Genomic DNA, 16,062 nt, shown 5'->3' on the forward strand with positions numbered 1-16,062 from the left:
CTGATAGAAATTGCCGTGCCGTGCCGTGCCGTGCCGTGCCGTGCCGTGCCGTGCGTGAAGGCGGCGCTGCCGGCTGTTAGGAAGTGAGGATAAAGTCAGGCGAACACGATAGCGGCTGTTCTTCTGCTCCGTAGAAGTGAGGAGGCACCTCGGGGGTAACATGATGGCGTGGCTGAGCTTTCTGGTCATGTTCCTCTGCAGCTGGAGCCTGCGGGACTCGGTGGTGGAGGCTTGCACTTGCGTCCCCATCCACCCGCAGGACGCTTTCTGCAACTCCGACATCGGTAAGTGCCGCAGGCCGGCGGCGCCTCCTTGCCCCTCGGCTGCCCCGGGTGAGGTGCTTTCGGGGGGGGAGCCGTGCACCTGCCTGCCTCTCTAGAGAGTCCTGCGGAACCCCGAAGGGGTGCGGGCAGCAGCCAGGCTGTCACTATAAGTAAGCCTTTGTCCTGCGAGTCACCCAGTGAAAGTAGAGGTGGGGTGAGTTAAACCTGTGAGAGGTGACCTGGCCCTTCAAGACAGGTTATGACTGTAACGCTTGAGTTACTGAGAGGTGGGTGGTGGTGGACGCCCTCCCCCAGCCCTCCTGAGGTGTGGTGAGGAGTGAGGTGTGCTCCAGCAGCAGGCCCTGTCCAACAACAGGCAGCCTCTCCAAGAAATACTATAAAGAAATCAGTAAGAGTGACTTGTTTCTTACAGCAAGACAAAATCACAGTTGGGGTTGTGGGCAGCCAAAATTTCCTCCACAACCTGGTGATAAATAATAGGAGGCAGGATTAGGATGAGTTCTCTCAAGGCAGGAAACTGTCCGTGATGGTTGGTGTTGGAAAGTGCAGCTCACAGAGGCTTGTCGTGCTGCACCAGTAACTTCAGGAAGGGCTGGAGAAGCACGTAACAAGTGCCTCCACGCTTTCTACGTGCTTGTGATCTTTGCAGCTGTGGGAGGTGTGCGAACGTGTACGCTTTTTGGAAAGCTGAAATGCTTTTACGGGATCCTGGGTGATGTTCTTCGCTATGGGTTTTAGCATCCCTAGGGGCCTTTACTACACTAACTTTAGAGCACCCAGAATCTCTGAGGAGGAGGTAATGGACACTCTGGTCTCAAGTCCTTTGGTTTGTTTGTAGCCAAGGGTGATTAAACAAATACAGTTGCTGCTTGGTAAGTATCCCGTGACAAAATATATGAAATCAATTAGTGGTGTTCTTTGAGTTAATACTGGACACATGTCCACATAAGAGTAAATACAGGCTGTCACTTCAGCAGTTGTGAGTGGACTGCATGAGTGAAATCTTCTTGCACCTCTGTAGATTGTCTTAGTAGCACAATGTAAAAGGACTTTGTAGTGCTGGTACCCACACAGTACTGACTCCAAGTGGAGCCTGGAAAGAAATCCTGGCAACTGCTCTGGAAGTCAAACAGAAAATAATTCTTGCTGCAGCAGCACACCCATTTTCTATGAACCCTGCCAGTGGCTCTTTCAAGTAAGCTAAGCTTACTGGCAAAAAAAAAAAAAAAATCTCTTGCCTTTAACTCTTCTACAGAAACTGCAGTTATGTCTGGTTATTCATGTCTAGTTTATATAGTGTATCTGCTCTTGAATGCAAAAAAAAAAAAACATTACATGTTAAAAGTGCTGGGAAGGTTACAGTTTGCTTCAGTGACTGTAGCCTGGAAAATACTTATAAAATAGTTTTATACTGGGGAATTCTTCCAGGAAACTGCAATATTCAAAGTTCTGTTGCCATTTTCATAGTTTGGATTAACAAGTGTGGCACTTAAATGGCAACTGCCAGGGAGATTGTCCTTTCTGTGAAAGTGAGACTGGGAAACCGTTTTTCTACAACTAAAGCTGGTGACAGCATGTGGCCTTCATTAGCTGCATTTGGGGAGAAGGTCTACTTTCTTGCTCCAGTTAAGTCATGTTATACTAGATTAAGGCAGTTTTCAGTTTAATTCAACCTCTTAAAATGGTATTAAAAATTTTTTTGTTATGAAGACACACTGACTGTATTTTTACTAGATGCGTAAGTGACTAGGGGTAGGGTAAACTATGAAGTTACGTGAAAGTGCTTCTAGACTTTAGGGCACAAAGTTTTTCTGTTTTCTACTCTGATTTCTGGCTGACTTCAAAGTCGGCTTCTTCAGCTCTCCTTTCTCTCTTCTGGACTCTTCATTATATCATGCCTTGGCTTTGCTCTGGAACATGGTAGTCCAAAAAGTTGCTGTCAATGGAGCTGTCAAGCCTTCAGACATCACGCAGTGCAGAGGAGGAGAAGCACAAGGGGAAAGTGCAACTCATTCTAGTAATGACTTAAATGCAAGTTTGGTTAAGATAGCAGCTCTGTGTGATGGGTTGAACATTTGCTAGAACTGTCTGGAAAATGTGGTGTTTCTAAAAGCTGATTTTAGTAAATGCTGTCATGTTCTTCATGTGCTGAAAAGGCAAAAAGCACACTAAAGCTTTCTGGCTTTGGAGGAGTTAATCATCTCCATGGAAACTGATGGCAGTGTACTAATGCAGTGTTTAGACAGACTAAACTACACACTGGGTTATAAAATACATTGTGGGGAAGAAAGGGACTTGGCAGCAAGTTTTTATTGCTCTTGAAACTCCTGACAACATATCATCTCAAAAGGGAGGAGTCAATGCAGTAAGGGCTAGAGCAAAAGAGCTTTTTGAAAATAGCTCCTAAACCAATCTAAGAAATTAACTAGCTAGGTGGCAGCCTAGGAGAGGCTATTCTTCAGAAGCACTGAATTTTTGAAGGAGAAAATACCTAGTTTAGGAGTGTAATGCAAACTCTTACTGTTGGTCTTTCATGCCTAGCCAGTGAAGTCGTCCTCTCACGTTTATTTTTTCTCTCCTTTAATCTGTTTTCACTAGACATTTAATTTTTGATCTTCCTGTGGCTCAGTTCTGATATAGCCTCCCAGCTCCGCAGTCATTAGAAGGTTTTAATCTTTACAGAAACAGATGGTGAGATGCCCACTGGAAAGGGCAGGATTTCAATATGTACATCCTTTGAAAGCGAAGGTTGTGGTCTTCTAAAGGAAGCTTGGAGTCTGTACACAACGATATTTTTTTTTTTTCTTTATTATGAAAAGGAAGGGGGTGGGGGTGGGAAGAGGAACTACTGCCAGAGTGGCCACAAGGGGTCTTTTCACTCAGCCTGAGTGTTCCCACAATGATGAATGGAGCAAAAGTGAAGAGATGTGTCTGATCTGGCCCTCTGAGGTTAATCAATAATAAAATTGCCCGTTTAACTCTTGTCTGTCTTTCTTTAACCGGATTGATAAGTGCCAGAACAGGCAATACAATAATTAGACAAACAGCAAGACAAACAGCAACTGCTATGACTTGCCATGTGAACTTTGCTTCCTCCAATCCTAGCCCCTGCCTATGACCCCTTCCAGATGTGAATATTTTTGTTTTGTTTGAATTAAGAGACCTTTTGAGAGAACAGACACCAGGCATGCTTTGTTCCATTGTGACAAAGTTGTGACATTTCCAGCTGGACATAGCTGACATGAAAAAGGCTTGTTTGTACTTTTTTTTGCAGGAGCAGCAGGAACTTTTGAGCTTGGCTGCTGAATGTTGCATTCACAGGTTAGGAAAAACACCTCCTGCCTGGCTCCCTCTGCCCCACCTCCCCTGAAGGGAAAAAAAAAAAAAAAAAAGTCTACTAGTGATAAAGAAAGTACTTCATCTACTCCACACCTATCTCACTTTCATCTCTTGCATATACTTCAGAAAAGAGCTATGGCACTACTAGCTGTCTCTTACCCCAGTTCAAACGAGCTGAAAATAGCATTCTGTAGTTTCTATAGTTTGTTTTAGGGGAAGAAATACCTGTTTCATAAAGAACGCTGGTGGGTAGTGCCCCTCTCCGTTCTAAATAACCTCACTCTCGATGAGTTGGAGTTATCAGGCTTTGGGGAGATGACCATAAGCTCTTGGATTACTTTGGTGCTAAGGAAGCCATTCATTTCTCCACCCTGCCATACCTATAGCACTGTGTTCACAACACCTGCAGTGGCTAGCCTATTTGAACTGAGAATGTGATAAGAGAAGAGCAAGAAACATCAAAGAAGGAAGAAGCTCATGAATTTGTTTGGCCCAGATTCTAACTGAAAACCTGCCTTGTTTCTTTCACTGGTTTTCTTGAATTGATTATTTCACCTTCTCACTAATAAGCTAGAAGAGATGCAGTACAGCTTGATCAAACACGAGATTTTGAACATGCTTTCTTTGCCTTAAAATAGACTCCATAGTGAGGTCATATGTGATGCCTTATCCTTTAAAGCAGATAAGTAAGGTCTACTAAACTAATTTAAAAGTTAAAAAACCCAGCTCCAAGTAATTATTATATGAATCTTTTCACTTGAGAAGAATTTAAAACATTTTTTGCGTTACATGTCATGATAATGCTTGCAAAAATGTATCAACTTTGAAATCAGACTTTTGTTGAAGTAATGGTATGGTTTCATTTTTAGACTGGACTCCCTTTGAGGCATTATAGAAGCAGAAAATCTGCGAGGCATCCTGTAAAGCTTAAAAAAAAAAGGAAAAAAAAAAAAAGAAAAAAAAAAGTATTGTTAATTCCATTTTACATGAGAAGAAATTCAGGAGATTGTTTATCTTTTATGGAAATCCAATGTTCATGGTAAAAACTGGTGAAAGAGGGTGTTCCTTGTGCCTGGTCATATCTTCTGACAGAAGGATGGTCATTTTAAAATGAATTGTCCTATTTAATAGAAGTGAAAATAGAAGTGGCTTGTTTGATGTTTTGTTGATGATTTGAAGTTAAAGTCCATAGCAGAATACAGAGATCACCTTGTAGGATCTGGAGTTTGTCACTTCTCCAAATGTACATATTAAAAAGAATAATGTGGAAATTACTGTTTGGAAGATGCAGTGCAGAACTGGTATCTTGTTACTTTTGCATATGCTTACTCCAGATTTCCTGCAGGAGTACTCCAGCAAGACCTTTGAGGCAGCAGAGATAGATGTTCTAACCTTGAGCCTTAGAGCTTCTTGCTTTATGTAGACATTTGTTTAATTGTTATTTTCACTGATTTCTTACCTGTTCTTGAGAACTCTCCACCTGTCAACTGCTCCTCTAATCTTCCTGGGAAGAAGTGGGCTGGTGGGAACATAGTTATGTACAGCCATATGCAGTACTAGCATTTTGTAGTTTAGCAAAAGCTTTCGTCTGTGGTTGGAAAGGGCCTGCTTTGCTCACGTCTGTCTTTCAGCATGAGCAGGTTTCACTGTTTGACCATAAGAGAAGTGGCACAAGGTGACACATTTGTTCTCAGCTTCATCAGTGGACTTCACATTTTCTAAGACACTGAATACAGTTAGTCCTGCCCTTTCAGAGTCTTGTAGATGCTGGATTGGTGACTGATGAAGTGGAACTCTACTCATGCATAATCTCACTGAGAGTCATGGTGGGCAAGGCCAGGAGTCTTTAGTAGGAGCACTCAGTGAGTCACCTTGGCCTTAACTGGCTGTTAAAGCTACTGAGATGAAAACTTAGTTTTTAAATGTAACAGTGTTGTCTGGGGTCATATTTATTTTTCCTCACAGCTCCAATACCATGTGTTGCTCTTATGTAGCCCAACGAAGCACACATCAGTGAAGAAAGGTCTGCACAGCAGGTCAATAAATGAAACTTCCACTGGATGCTCTCTGGAAGTTCCTAAGAACTAGCAAACCTGAGAGGATCACTTGGTTTGAGTTAGCAGGCAAGACCAGGCATGCTGTGCTTGACAACTCTGAACCAGATGAACCTGAGGGACTAATTTAAGTCCAAATAATGTCTGCAGTGCATGTGGTTGAGTTTTCTTTAATTATGAGATTAATTTTTTTTTTTTTTTCAGTCAAGATGAAGAGGCTTTTGCTCTGATGCACTGCTTATTGCTCTAGACTTTCAGGGTATGATTCTGTCTTTCACATGTTATAAATTGGAAGCAACTTGAATGGTACTGGTGAAATGATAGTGTAAAAGATAGGAAAATTGTGCCTTCAAGCACTAATTAGTTAAGCAAATGCAGAGCTGATTAAACTTAAAGGCCTACTGTAGCTCAACTAAACCTCTGAAGAACCTCCACATGTGACCCTTGAAACTTTACTGGTGTAACTTTATTGGACTGTTACTTCTCTCTAAGCTAAATACCCCTTACACAGACTTCTCTAAGACAAGGTTGATCAGAGCAGCTGACTACATTTGGAAATTTTGGAAGACTGTCTTAACTCTTGTTCAGCTTTGTGGCACTGAACGCTTGTTGCAAATAGCAGAGCTGAAGGTCAGCCTTTTGTAACCCTCTGTGTCTGAGTACTTGGGGCACAGAGGAGGGAGACACACTGCTGGGGCTTTATTAAAACCAGAGCTCTTCCTCTAGAGCAGATACTGAAAGAAGATGCCAAAATTACCAGTGATCTGCCCACTGGTGACTGCTACCAATGTTATTTGTACTAGGCTGGTGCTGGGCCTGAGGTAAATGAGACAAAGGTGGGTTAAATGGATTTATACCCTCTTACACTAGATCTAAAATTTGGCCCAGTTATCAATATGGAAAGGAAATACTGCCCCAGCCTCCTAACTTGTGTAAAGCAGGTGCAGTGCCACTAGTCTCAGAAGTATTTCACCATCTTGTGTAAGAGTTGACTTAACAGTTTCAGGTTTCTAAGAGGAATGTTACAAACACTAGAAAGTTTAAAATGATTGTTAAAAAGTTAACCTTCTACTGTAATGTGAAGTAGTTCCCTTCAGTGAGTGAAGATTTAGTGATTAACTGAGTGTCTAGTAACACAAAAATGCAAGTAGTTTTACACAACCCTGATTATTTTATTTATTCAATATTGCTGCCAGCTAGAAAAGATTCTGGGAGTCTTTTGGAAACAAGATAGAAGTCTTGAGTTGGGTGCTGCAAAAATAAATGTTGACTATGAATAGTCCAAATTCCTGCTAGTGTTTATATAATATCTTTCTGAAGGGCAATTTCAGCCCTTAGAAACTGTATCCAGACAATAAAACTCAAGTTAAATAGCAGAGGCACCCATATGCAAAAAATAACATCAAACTTCATCAAGTATCTTATTTTAGGAAGAAAGAAGGTGATTGGGGAGCCCTTCTGGAAATAAAATATGCCAGGAATCAGCAGAGAGCAGCGCTTGGGGAAAATGCCAGGGGGGCTATTGTCAGCTCAGGGATAAGGTCTTGGGTTGTGCTAGTGGGGAACTAGTGGTCTGTGTCAGTGGGCTCAGCTCTGAAAAATTCTGTCTATTACAGGTGGAGGATGAGGATGATCACAGCAATAAGCTCAACAGGAAACTTGTAATGGGAGAGGGAATTTAGGAGCTGTAGGAGTGTCAAAGGCCCTTCAAAGACTAGCCTCTGAATATAAGGAGGAGAGAAGGATTATTGGAGAAGGGAGAGAAGCTGCATGGAAGCATTGATGAAGGACTAAATACAGGCTGATCAAGCTAAGAAGAATCATTAGCTGCAACACATGATAGGCTGAGACTGCAGGGCATGTCCAAGGTGGATCTAATCCATCCAGGAGAGTGAATGAGTACTGTGACTTCAGGGAACACATAAATAGGAGAACCCACATAAAAGAATCTAGTGCTCTACTGATTGATCTCTAACAGCCTGTAGCATGTTTATTTCTGACTGGCAATCAAGACTTAGGCTTTGAAAAAACCTGGCTGGGTGGACTGACAATGGACTGAGCACATGCACTTTACTCTATATGGACTCTAGCCAAGCTGTTGCCTTCCTCCATTTAGATGAATGCAAAGTTCTTTCAAATAGTCCTTCAAAAAGTGCAAGTTGCATGGATATGTGTGTGTAGGGCTTGGGCTCCTTTTATTTTCGCCAGGTCAGTTGTAAGAAAAATACAGCCTAGCTGGAAAATTATGTATCTTGTGCAGCAGGAGACACAAATTAAGTCAGATGTAACATGTTGTCTAAAGGTACTTTTGATATACATGATGTAGTAACCTGACCCACTGCAGTCAGGAGATAAAAGGAGAGTGTGCAAACAGCAGAACCAATACATATTTGTTACTGATTCTGGACAAAAATACACTAATAAAAAAATCCATAATCTTCCTTAGTTATCCATCTGTTGTTAAAGTGTCAGAGCATTGTATTCCTTCTGGTTCTTAAAGAGTTTAGAACTAGTTTATCGGGGAGATAAAGAAAGGTCTGTGAAAGGGCTCAAGGATGAAAACGAGACACCATAGACTTTTTCCTTCATAATTCCTTGACTTTGATATGGAAAGGCCCAGGTTTCCACCTTCATGATCACTACAAAGTGATCTGCAAAGCAGACAGATATAAATTGCACCAGATTTGCACAATGATTGCACAGATAGTCATGGCTACACCAGATGCAACATCATGAAGGTAACCCATTATTACTTCTTGCTCCCTGGTGGTTTATTCAAAAAAATAAATCCCACAATAACAGGAGTACTTCTGTTCTACAGGGCCATTTTCAAAGTGACCCAAGCTTCTGCTGGCCTGGACTGAAGGACATGAATTTTAACTCCCTCATGCTGTATTGTAATTACAGTATGGGGAGTTAAACATCTGTTTCCTTTTCTCCATGTTTTCTTAAATATTAGATGTTACTGCAGTGCAGCCTGCAGAGGCCTGCTGGCATTATGTTAGCCTGTTAATTTTCTATAGAATAATATTGTAGCATTTGCTCAGACAAGTTCAGTGTCTCAGGCTCAAGTGAATACGTGAACAAGCAAAGATCTTGCTCCTCTGATGTTTAATCAGCTCTCTCAAATTTCTTGAATCAGCTGTAAATAGGAAGGTCTCCACCTAGTGAGCAGGTTTTGGTGTTGGTCTCCAAACAGTTAAAATATAAGGGAAAAAATGTGCTTGCTTGTACCAAGACAGGAAAAACCACAGAATGGAAAACTTCCACTTGACTTTGAAAGACAGGAAATGGCTGATGTTGGAAAGGCAACAGGTAGAAGAGAGAGCCAGAGGATATCTGTAGAAGACCAGCTGTTCCTCAGACACTTCTCCTTCAGCTCTGTATTCTTTTGGGGGAAGGAGTTCCAGTCTGGCCCCACTGTTCCAAGCCCTTTATACACTTTCTGAACACCCACGCCAGTTTCCTACTTCCTGCCTCTTCTGACACAGCTATAAATATCCTGACTTTCATAGGTCTAGAGAAATGCACATTGTACATTAAATGGGATTGAAATGACAGTATCAAAACAGCCATTAGACCAGGTCTTGTGAGGTGCATGATTGCTGGGTGCTCTGCTTTAACTTGTAAAGTGTGAGGTTGCTGGGTCCCCTGTTTTACATTTCCCTGGGAAAATGGAGGGAGTCCTTTAAGAGTGAAACAGTCTCCCTGTTTATCATACTCACCTCTGGGGTCTGTTTTAAAGTAAACAATTTCCTCAAATAAATAATATACTACATATGGCATAGAGCTAAAAGATGAAAAATTTCTGGTATTTGGGAGAAGGGAGAGTGGGGAAAAGAGATTTAGGAAGGAACAGGAGATGCTAGTTGAGGGATGACACTACATGAAAAAGTATAGCACTTGCAATAATGAATACTTTAAATGAATTAGTGAAGAGGATCAGTCCAAAAGGAAATAAAACAGCAAAGTGACCCCTGGGGCACTTAAGTAGCCATCATGTACAGTACTGCAATAACCACAAAATACAGGGTCCTCCCTTAGCATCCCACAGGGCAAAAATCAAACCCAGAGAAGCGTGGGAAGACAAGAGCAGCACTATTGCGAAGAATTGTACTGTTGGTAAGGGCAGGATGAGTTCTGAAATCCTTTGTTTTACTTCTCTAAATACAAAGAGCAGCACCTGTCCCTTTTTTTTTTTTTTTTTTTTTTTTTTTTTTTTTTTTTTTTTTTTTTTTTTTCCAAGGGTGTGGGGGATTAAGGATTTATTTGGTTATTTCCTTAGAGGATCATGATAAAAAAGAGACTTAAATGTCTGTTTCCACCTTCTCTGCACACAGTATATCTTCAATAGCATTAAGCAGCTGTCCTGCTTTTCCCCCACTGTGTAACAGTTTGTGGCTTTATAAAGAAGCAGAGAAAGAGGATTCTGCAATATCAGATAGAACTCCTAGGTGGCACTTTTAGAGACCCCGAATTATCACAGGAAGGTTTTAATGGAGCATTACCCAATCAGAGGAAAGCTCAACTAGAACAGTTGGCAAACAGCCAGTGACCCTTATCAGCATGTTCCCTTTAACAGCTTTACTTTGGAACAAGCACCCTGCAGCAGAACCTGTGATAGTGAGTCATATGCATCATCCAGCTAGGCTGGAGTTCTGATGCTGATAAAATACACCTCCCAGAAGCCTAATGTGGCATAGCCTGGCTTTTGCATAGCCCCCTTCTGTGCCTGTCATCCTAATTTCTCGTAGTTTGAGATTGACTTAAACCCTGCAGTTTTAAGTTGCTTCCAAAATTCTTTAAAGGCATTTGTTATTTTTAACTATGGAATCTATTTTTGTTACCAGTATGCATGTCTAATTACCCCCCACATGCATTCTAAATTGCAGCTATCTCTTGAGTTTCCCAATGTATTCTGGTTTGCTCTTTTTCTGTTTGACTGGGAGGCCAACAGGACAGGAATAATGTATTTACTCATATTTTGTCTGAGAATTCTCCTGATGACAAATAATTATGGGACTATAAAGCTAGGATTAATATATCCTTGCGTTACAGAGCCTACATCCCTTTGTGTTGTGTGATTTAGCAGGAGCCTGCTGGAGTAGCACTGCCAGCTTGATCCCGAGGAGACTTGTACTTTCCAACAGACTCACACTTTTGAAAAAACAGGAAGCAAGGTGGGGAGCAGGTCTTTGCTGGCGTTCATTACAGTGTCATGTTTAAATTGGTTGAAGAAACAGTGTAGCTTGAAAGAATCAGACAGCACCTGTGTATTTGGCTGGATGGGAAACAAGACTTTCACAAGTACCAGGAATTTTTCAAGCTGGTAGGTACCTTCCTGTCAGTGCAAGATCTCATGTTTAGTTTGATTTTTTTTTTTTTTTTTTTTTTTTTTTTTTTTTTTCTGTATGCCATTCTCTCATACTGATTTCCTCTAGTACTAATGGCTGTTGGAAGAGGTAGGGTAAAGGAAGGCACTGGTTCGTTCTTTCCCTCCTGTCTCAGAAACTGTTTTCCTGTTTGTTGTTTATGCAGTATGACAGCTTGGGCCATTGATGTAAACCTTGTCCTTTGTGCCGTTCAAAGCTCCCCTCTTCTGAATTTGACAACATTGCCTACATGCATCCTGACCAGGCTGCCTTTTTAACAGAAGGACAGGAGGGTAGACAGAATGGGATCCTAGGGTGACTGTTGTCTTGGCACACCTGGAAGTTCACATTTTTTGTGCAGGCTCTATATTTTTTCACCAAGCTATTATAAAGTGAGCACATGGCAGAGTTCCTTCTGGCATATATTCTTTAATATATATGTGGGCCAACAAAGAAAGATCGACCACAGTTATTATTGAAATATTATTGCGATGGTGCTTTGAGGCAGCACCACCAAGTTACACCATAGAAAAATATGTAAAAGGCAGTTTTTGTTCCAGAAGTTACTTAGAATCCTGAATGTGAGACAAATAATTCAAAGTAGTTTTCTAAGAAGAGCTGCTTAGCCCACTTGGAATTCATTCTCTGGTGAAATCCATCAGAGCTTGCAGCAGCCATCTTAACATGGGCAATTACAACCAAAATGCTGATAGGTGTTGTTTTCCCACTGAATTTGGGACTATATATCTTTATTTTTTCCTCATTCCTGAAGATGAGAACATCTTCACTAGAGTTGCTGGAACAGCTGTATTGTCATAAACATACTGAAATTCGGTATTGTGGACAACCAGTGTACATGGGAGTCAACAGAGCTATAATGGTTACAATTTAAAAACAAATCTTGTTTCCACATTCTCAGAGTAATTTCCCTTGGCAAAGATTGAGAACTGAATAGACCTATACACTCATGAGCTAGCTACATTATTGCCTGTCAACTTAAGAGCAAGCAGGATGTGTGTTCCTTTTACTCAGAAAAGGAAAACTATATTTTGGTGAGATTTCACTATGATGATTGTGGTTTCAGTCCCATTTTGATTTTAGAATGTATTGGCAGCCAAGCTACAGCTGACAGGACTAGGCAACACCACTCTACTTTCTGTATAAGCAGTAATGTTTCAACTATTCAAGGTTGTATTTCTTCCCTGCCCTGTTTGGAAGGTGGCAGGGGGAATCCTTACTTGTCTTAGTTTTTACTAAAATCCCTTACTGAAAAATGTTACTGCAAACTGTCAATGAGAACATAATCTGTGGCTGTTTTGCATAGTTGAATAATTTGTTGGTTTTGTTTTTAAGCCAACTTCTGACTCTATGAGGCTAGCACTGCTCCAAACCTTATTAATAGCAGTTCTTGTCATTTTAGAGCTTTTATCTTTCATTATTATTCATACATGCTCATTTCTGGATTTGCTAATACACACTTGCACCTCATCAGCTTCCTTACTTGTGGCAGGAAACAGTGTGCACCAATAGCCTGGTTTTGTTGACTGGGGTTTCACTTATTCCACAAAATATTATAAAAGAACATAAAGCTATACAATGGTAAGCCACACCTCTGATTTTTTTTGGGGGGGAAAGAAGACGTGTAGCTAGTCTCCATTGGTATATTAAGTGTGAAATTAGGCAGTTCCAAGGGTATGAACAACTTCTATTCAGAGGAAGTACCTTTGTGCTTCTGTCTTCCGAGCCCAGTAAGGCTACTAAAAATCCAGGCTTAGACGTGTGCCTCGTGTGTGTACATCTTCCAGTTCAGTGATGACCCTGAAGACTTCTTGAACTTCTAATGACAATGCAGCTGTGTTCATGGTGCTTATTATCCCAAAAGCTGATTCCTCCTTCCCCCCCTCACCCCACCCCTCGTTCTCCATTCTGTGAATGAGATGTGAAAACAAGATTACTTTTTCCGTGCCCTCATGGCTGGCTGAGCCTGGCAGCAGTGACCCTGCTTTAGTAGAACTGAAAGAGCTGCTACGCAATGTCCCATACTCCTTTTTAATGGGTTATTAAAATTCCAACTTTCCCCCTTCAGTCCTGTTACAGTTTGGAGTGAAGGCACTTAGGGGAAAACAGCTGCAGGAATGACTTTCCCTTTTTTCCTTTGGAAAGGCAGAGACAGCTGTTCAGTTCATAAGTATAGGGATTCCACCACTACTTATTTAGGGCCTGATCCTGCTCCAGCTAAAATCAGTGGAAGGATTCCCATTGGGTTCAACAGGCAGTTGAAGAAAGTCGTCTGCAGTCAAACACTACTTGCTTCAAAATGCTGGAAACAGATAGAAAGGAAAAAGAGAGTAGGAAGGCATTTGTCACAGAGTTGACTTGCTGACGTGCCTGCAGTCTCAAAGTACAAGCACTCTGGCCAATGTTTTACTTGAGGAACAAGTTAAAGTAGTGTGTTTGTGGTATCCTAAGTCACTTTTTAAAGACAGCTCTAGTGTTTCTATGTTCATTTACAGTTTGCAGTGTTGACAGACTTTTATTGGCAGTGACTGGTCTCTGATGTTGAATGCGTATTTTAGTTTACATACTCTTTGAGATCGTAGGGGATAATGGCTTACTTTTTTTAAAAATTATGCCAGTTTTCAGCACCTGCAGCTTTAATTCATCTAAATTTACTTGCTGCTTCTGAAAAATGAGGGGAAAAATGGAGTTTATTCTTGCTTGTGTCATTAGAGCTTGTTGTTGTTGCCTCTGATTTATACAGTGAAAGAGGATTCTAGAAACTTCCTGGAGAGGGTCAGAATTTCTGTTCCATAGAGAATTTTGAAAAGGTGGAAATTTATTCAGTCTGAAATGTGAGGAGAAAATAAAAATATCAGAGTCGTCAGCATGGAATTTTCTGGAAAAAGTGATTCTGATGCATCTGAGTCTGATGTTTTGATGGGTTAGTTAAAAATGGCCATTTTGAATGAAGGTGTCATTTCACATCAACATTTAGACTTCAATTACTGTTGAAGCGAAATGCTGATTCAGGATGAAGAATGAAAAACAATTTTGCTGAAGTTGATACTTTTCCTTAGAAATTTGTGACTTTTAAGTAAAACCATGTTTCCTGACAGGAAAAATAATTTCTGGAAATGTTTCTACCAGTCCTATCCCTGATGGTTTAACAGTAACAGCCTCCCCTTCTGGAAGTGCTGATCTTGATCAGGTTATGTCTTACCTCTCAAGCTGGGAGAGATTCCTATTCATTAGTCCTCTGGGATTTACAGTTAGCTCTTTCTGAATGCTGAGAATACCCTTTAAAACTCAAAATCTTTTGCTTGCTGCAGTCCTTGACAACTCTCTTTGGGTTTGCTGCATTAATGAACAAACAAGTTTGTGATTGTGCTGCTACCAGTGGACTGGGAGGAGGTATTTCCCTTGTGTTTCTAATAGTTCCCTCCCTGTCAATGTTTAAACATGCTTACACCTGTGTTCCAGGTGCAAACTTAACTGGAGTCCTGAAAAACTGGCTTTTGGGAGCATGGTTCATTACTTTGTCAAAATAGCCCTGTTACAGCAATGTCTCAGGAGACCTAGACAGTCAGGAAGCAGTCAGGTTCAGTGTATACCCTGGAAATGATTACCCTTATCTGTAAGCATTTAGCAGTGCAGTGTCCAGAGAACTTCTGCCTCCCAAACGGTTAATGGGTCTTAGAACATTCAGAAATAGCAATCAGTGTGCCAGGGCAGCTGTGAAATGACTATACAACTATATTGTGTGAACTTTTGTTTTTTTCTAATAAGTTACAAGGACAACTAAGAAGTGATACCAGAATGCAGGCTTACCTCCCCCAAATTGCAATTTATGAAAGTTTTTGGTAAGAGTACTTTACAGAGCTCTCAAACTCTCGTAGCATAGGTGAGCTGACTGATAGGTGCGCTTTAAGTAAATCTCCATCAGATTCATATGATCAGACTTGAATTTCCATATAAACCCGACTAATTAGCAATACTGACTAGGAGTAAATCAATATGGGTTAATATTGGATTTGTATAAATATCTGCTGTGCAAAAAAGTAAAAAATTGGTGATAGGCACTTACTAACGTTTCAGTGTGTTCTTTGTGCTTATAGAAGTATAGCTAAGAGTCATATCTCATTAATATTTCATTGGGAGCACCAGGGTACATATGAGTATCCAAGTAATGACACACAACTTCTGGAAATCTGTTCTGATTATGGCCTATTGGGCTGTTCATGAACATGAAATTTTGATGAAAAGCTTGAAGGTAGTTTGGGTAATAACGAGTTGGTTATACTATTTCTCTCTCCACTGCAGTTTCTGTGGAACAACTTTAGCCAGTCTGTCAATAGGACAGTCAGGGAGTTTCTGAGAAAACTGAAGAACAAAGGTAACTGGCCTGTGTCTGCTTTCCCTTTCTGTTGTCAGCACTCTGTGTCATTGCACAGGGAGAATCCTCTGTCTTCAGAGCCAGAGGATGTACAGTGTGCGGTATTTCTGATTCTCAAGAAGAGAGTTGTGGCTTATAGATGTTCTTAGACTTCCAGGTCTTTTCATGTCCTAGTTTTGGCTGGGATAAAGTTAATTTTCTTCCTAGTGCTGTCTTTTGGATTTAGGATGAGCATGTTGATAACACACTGATATTTTAGTTGTGGCTAAGAGTGTTTCCACTAAGTCAAGGACTTTTCAGCTTCTCACACCATCCCACCAGCAAGTAGGCTGGGGTGTGCAAGAATCTGGGAGGAAACACAGCCAGGACGGCTGACCCAAACTGGCCAAAGGGATATTCCATGCCATATGATGTCATGCTCAGTATATAAACGAGAGGAAAAGCTGGCTGTGGGTTGTTGCTTGCAAACTGGCTGGGCATTGGTCAGTGGATGGTGAGCAACTGCATTGTGCATCACTTGTTCTGTATACTCTAATTCTTTTATTTCCCCCCCCCTTCCTTTTCTGTCCTTTTAAACTGCCTTTATCTCAACTCATGAATTTTACTTCTCCTCCCCCCCC

General features: G+C 41.1%; 2 protein-coding genes across 2 annotated transcripts in view; one reads left to right on the forward strand and one right to left on the reverse strand.

Annotated features, from left to right (window-relative positions):
* The window catches only part of SYN3 (synapsin III), a 204,527-nt gene that overhangs the window by 99,646 nt on the left and 88,819 nt on the right, over window positions 1-16,062 (reverse strand). The window lies entirely within an intron of this gene.
* The window catches only part of TIMP3 (TIMP metallopeptidase inhibitor 3), a 50,791-nt gene that overhangs the window by 12,243 nt on the left and 22,486 nt on the right, over window positions 1-16,062 (forward strand). Inside the window, exon 2 of the mRNA XM_026852763.1 lies at window positions 61-284. Within this exon, the coding sequence (XP_026708564.1) occupies window positions 161-284 (124 nt within the window). The 5' untranslated portion in view covers window positions 61-160. The remainder of the gene's footprint in view (window positions 1-60; window positions 285-16,062) is intronic.

Source organism: Athene cunicularia, assembly GCF_003259725.1.
Source record: "Athene cunicularia isolate RWA chromosome 1 unlocalized genomic scaffold, athCun1 chr1_part1, whole genome shotgun sequence".
Classification (NCBI taxonomy): domain Eukaryota; kingdom Metazoa; phylum Chordata; class Aves; order Strigiformes; family Strigidae; genus Athene; species Athene cunicularia.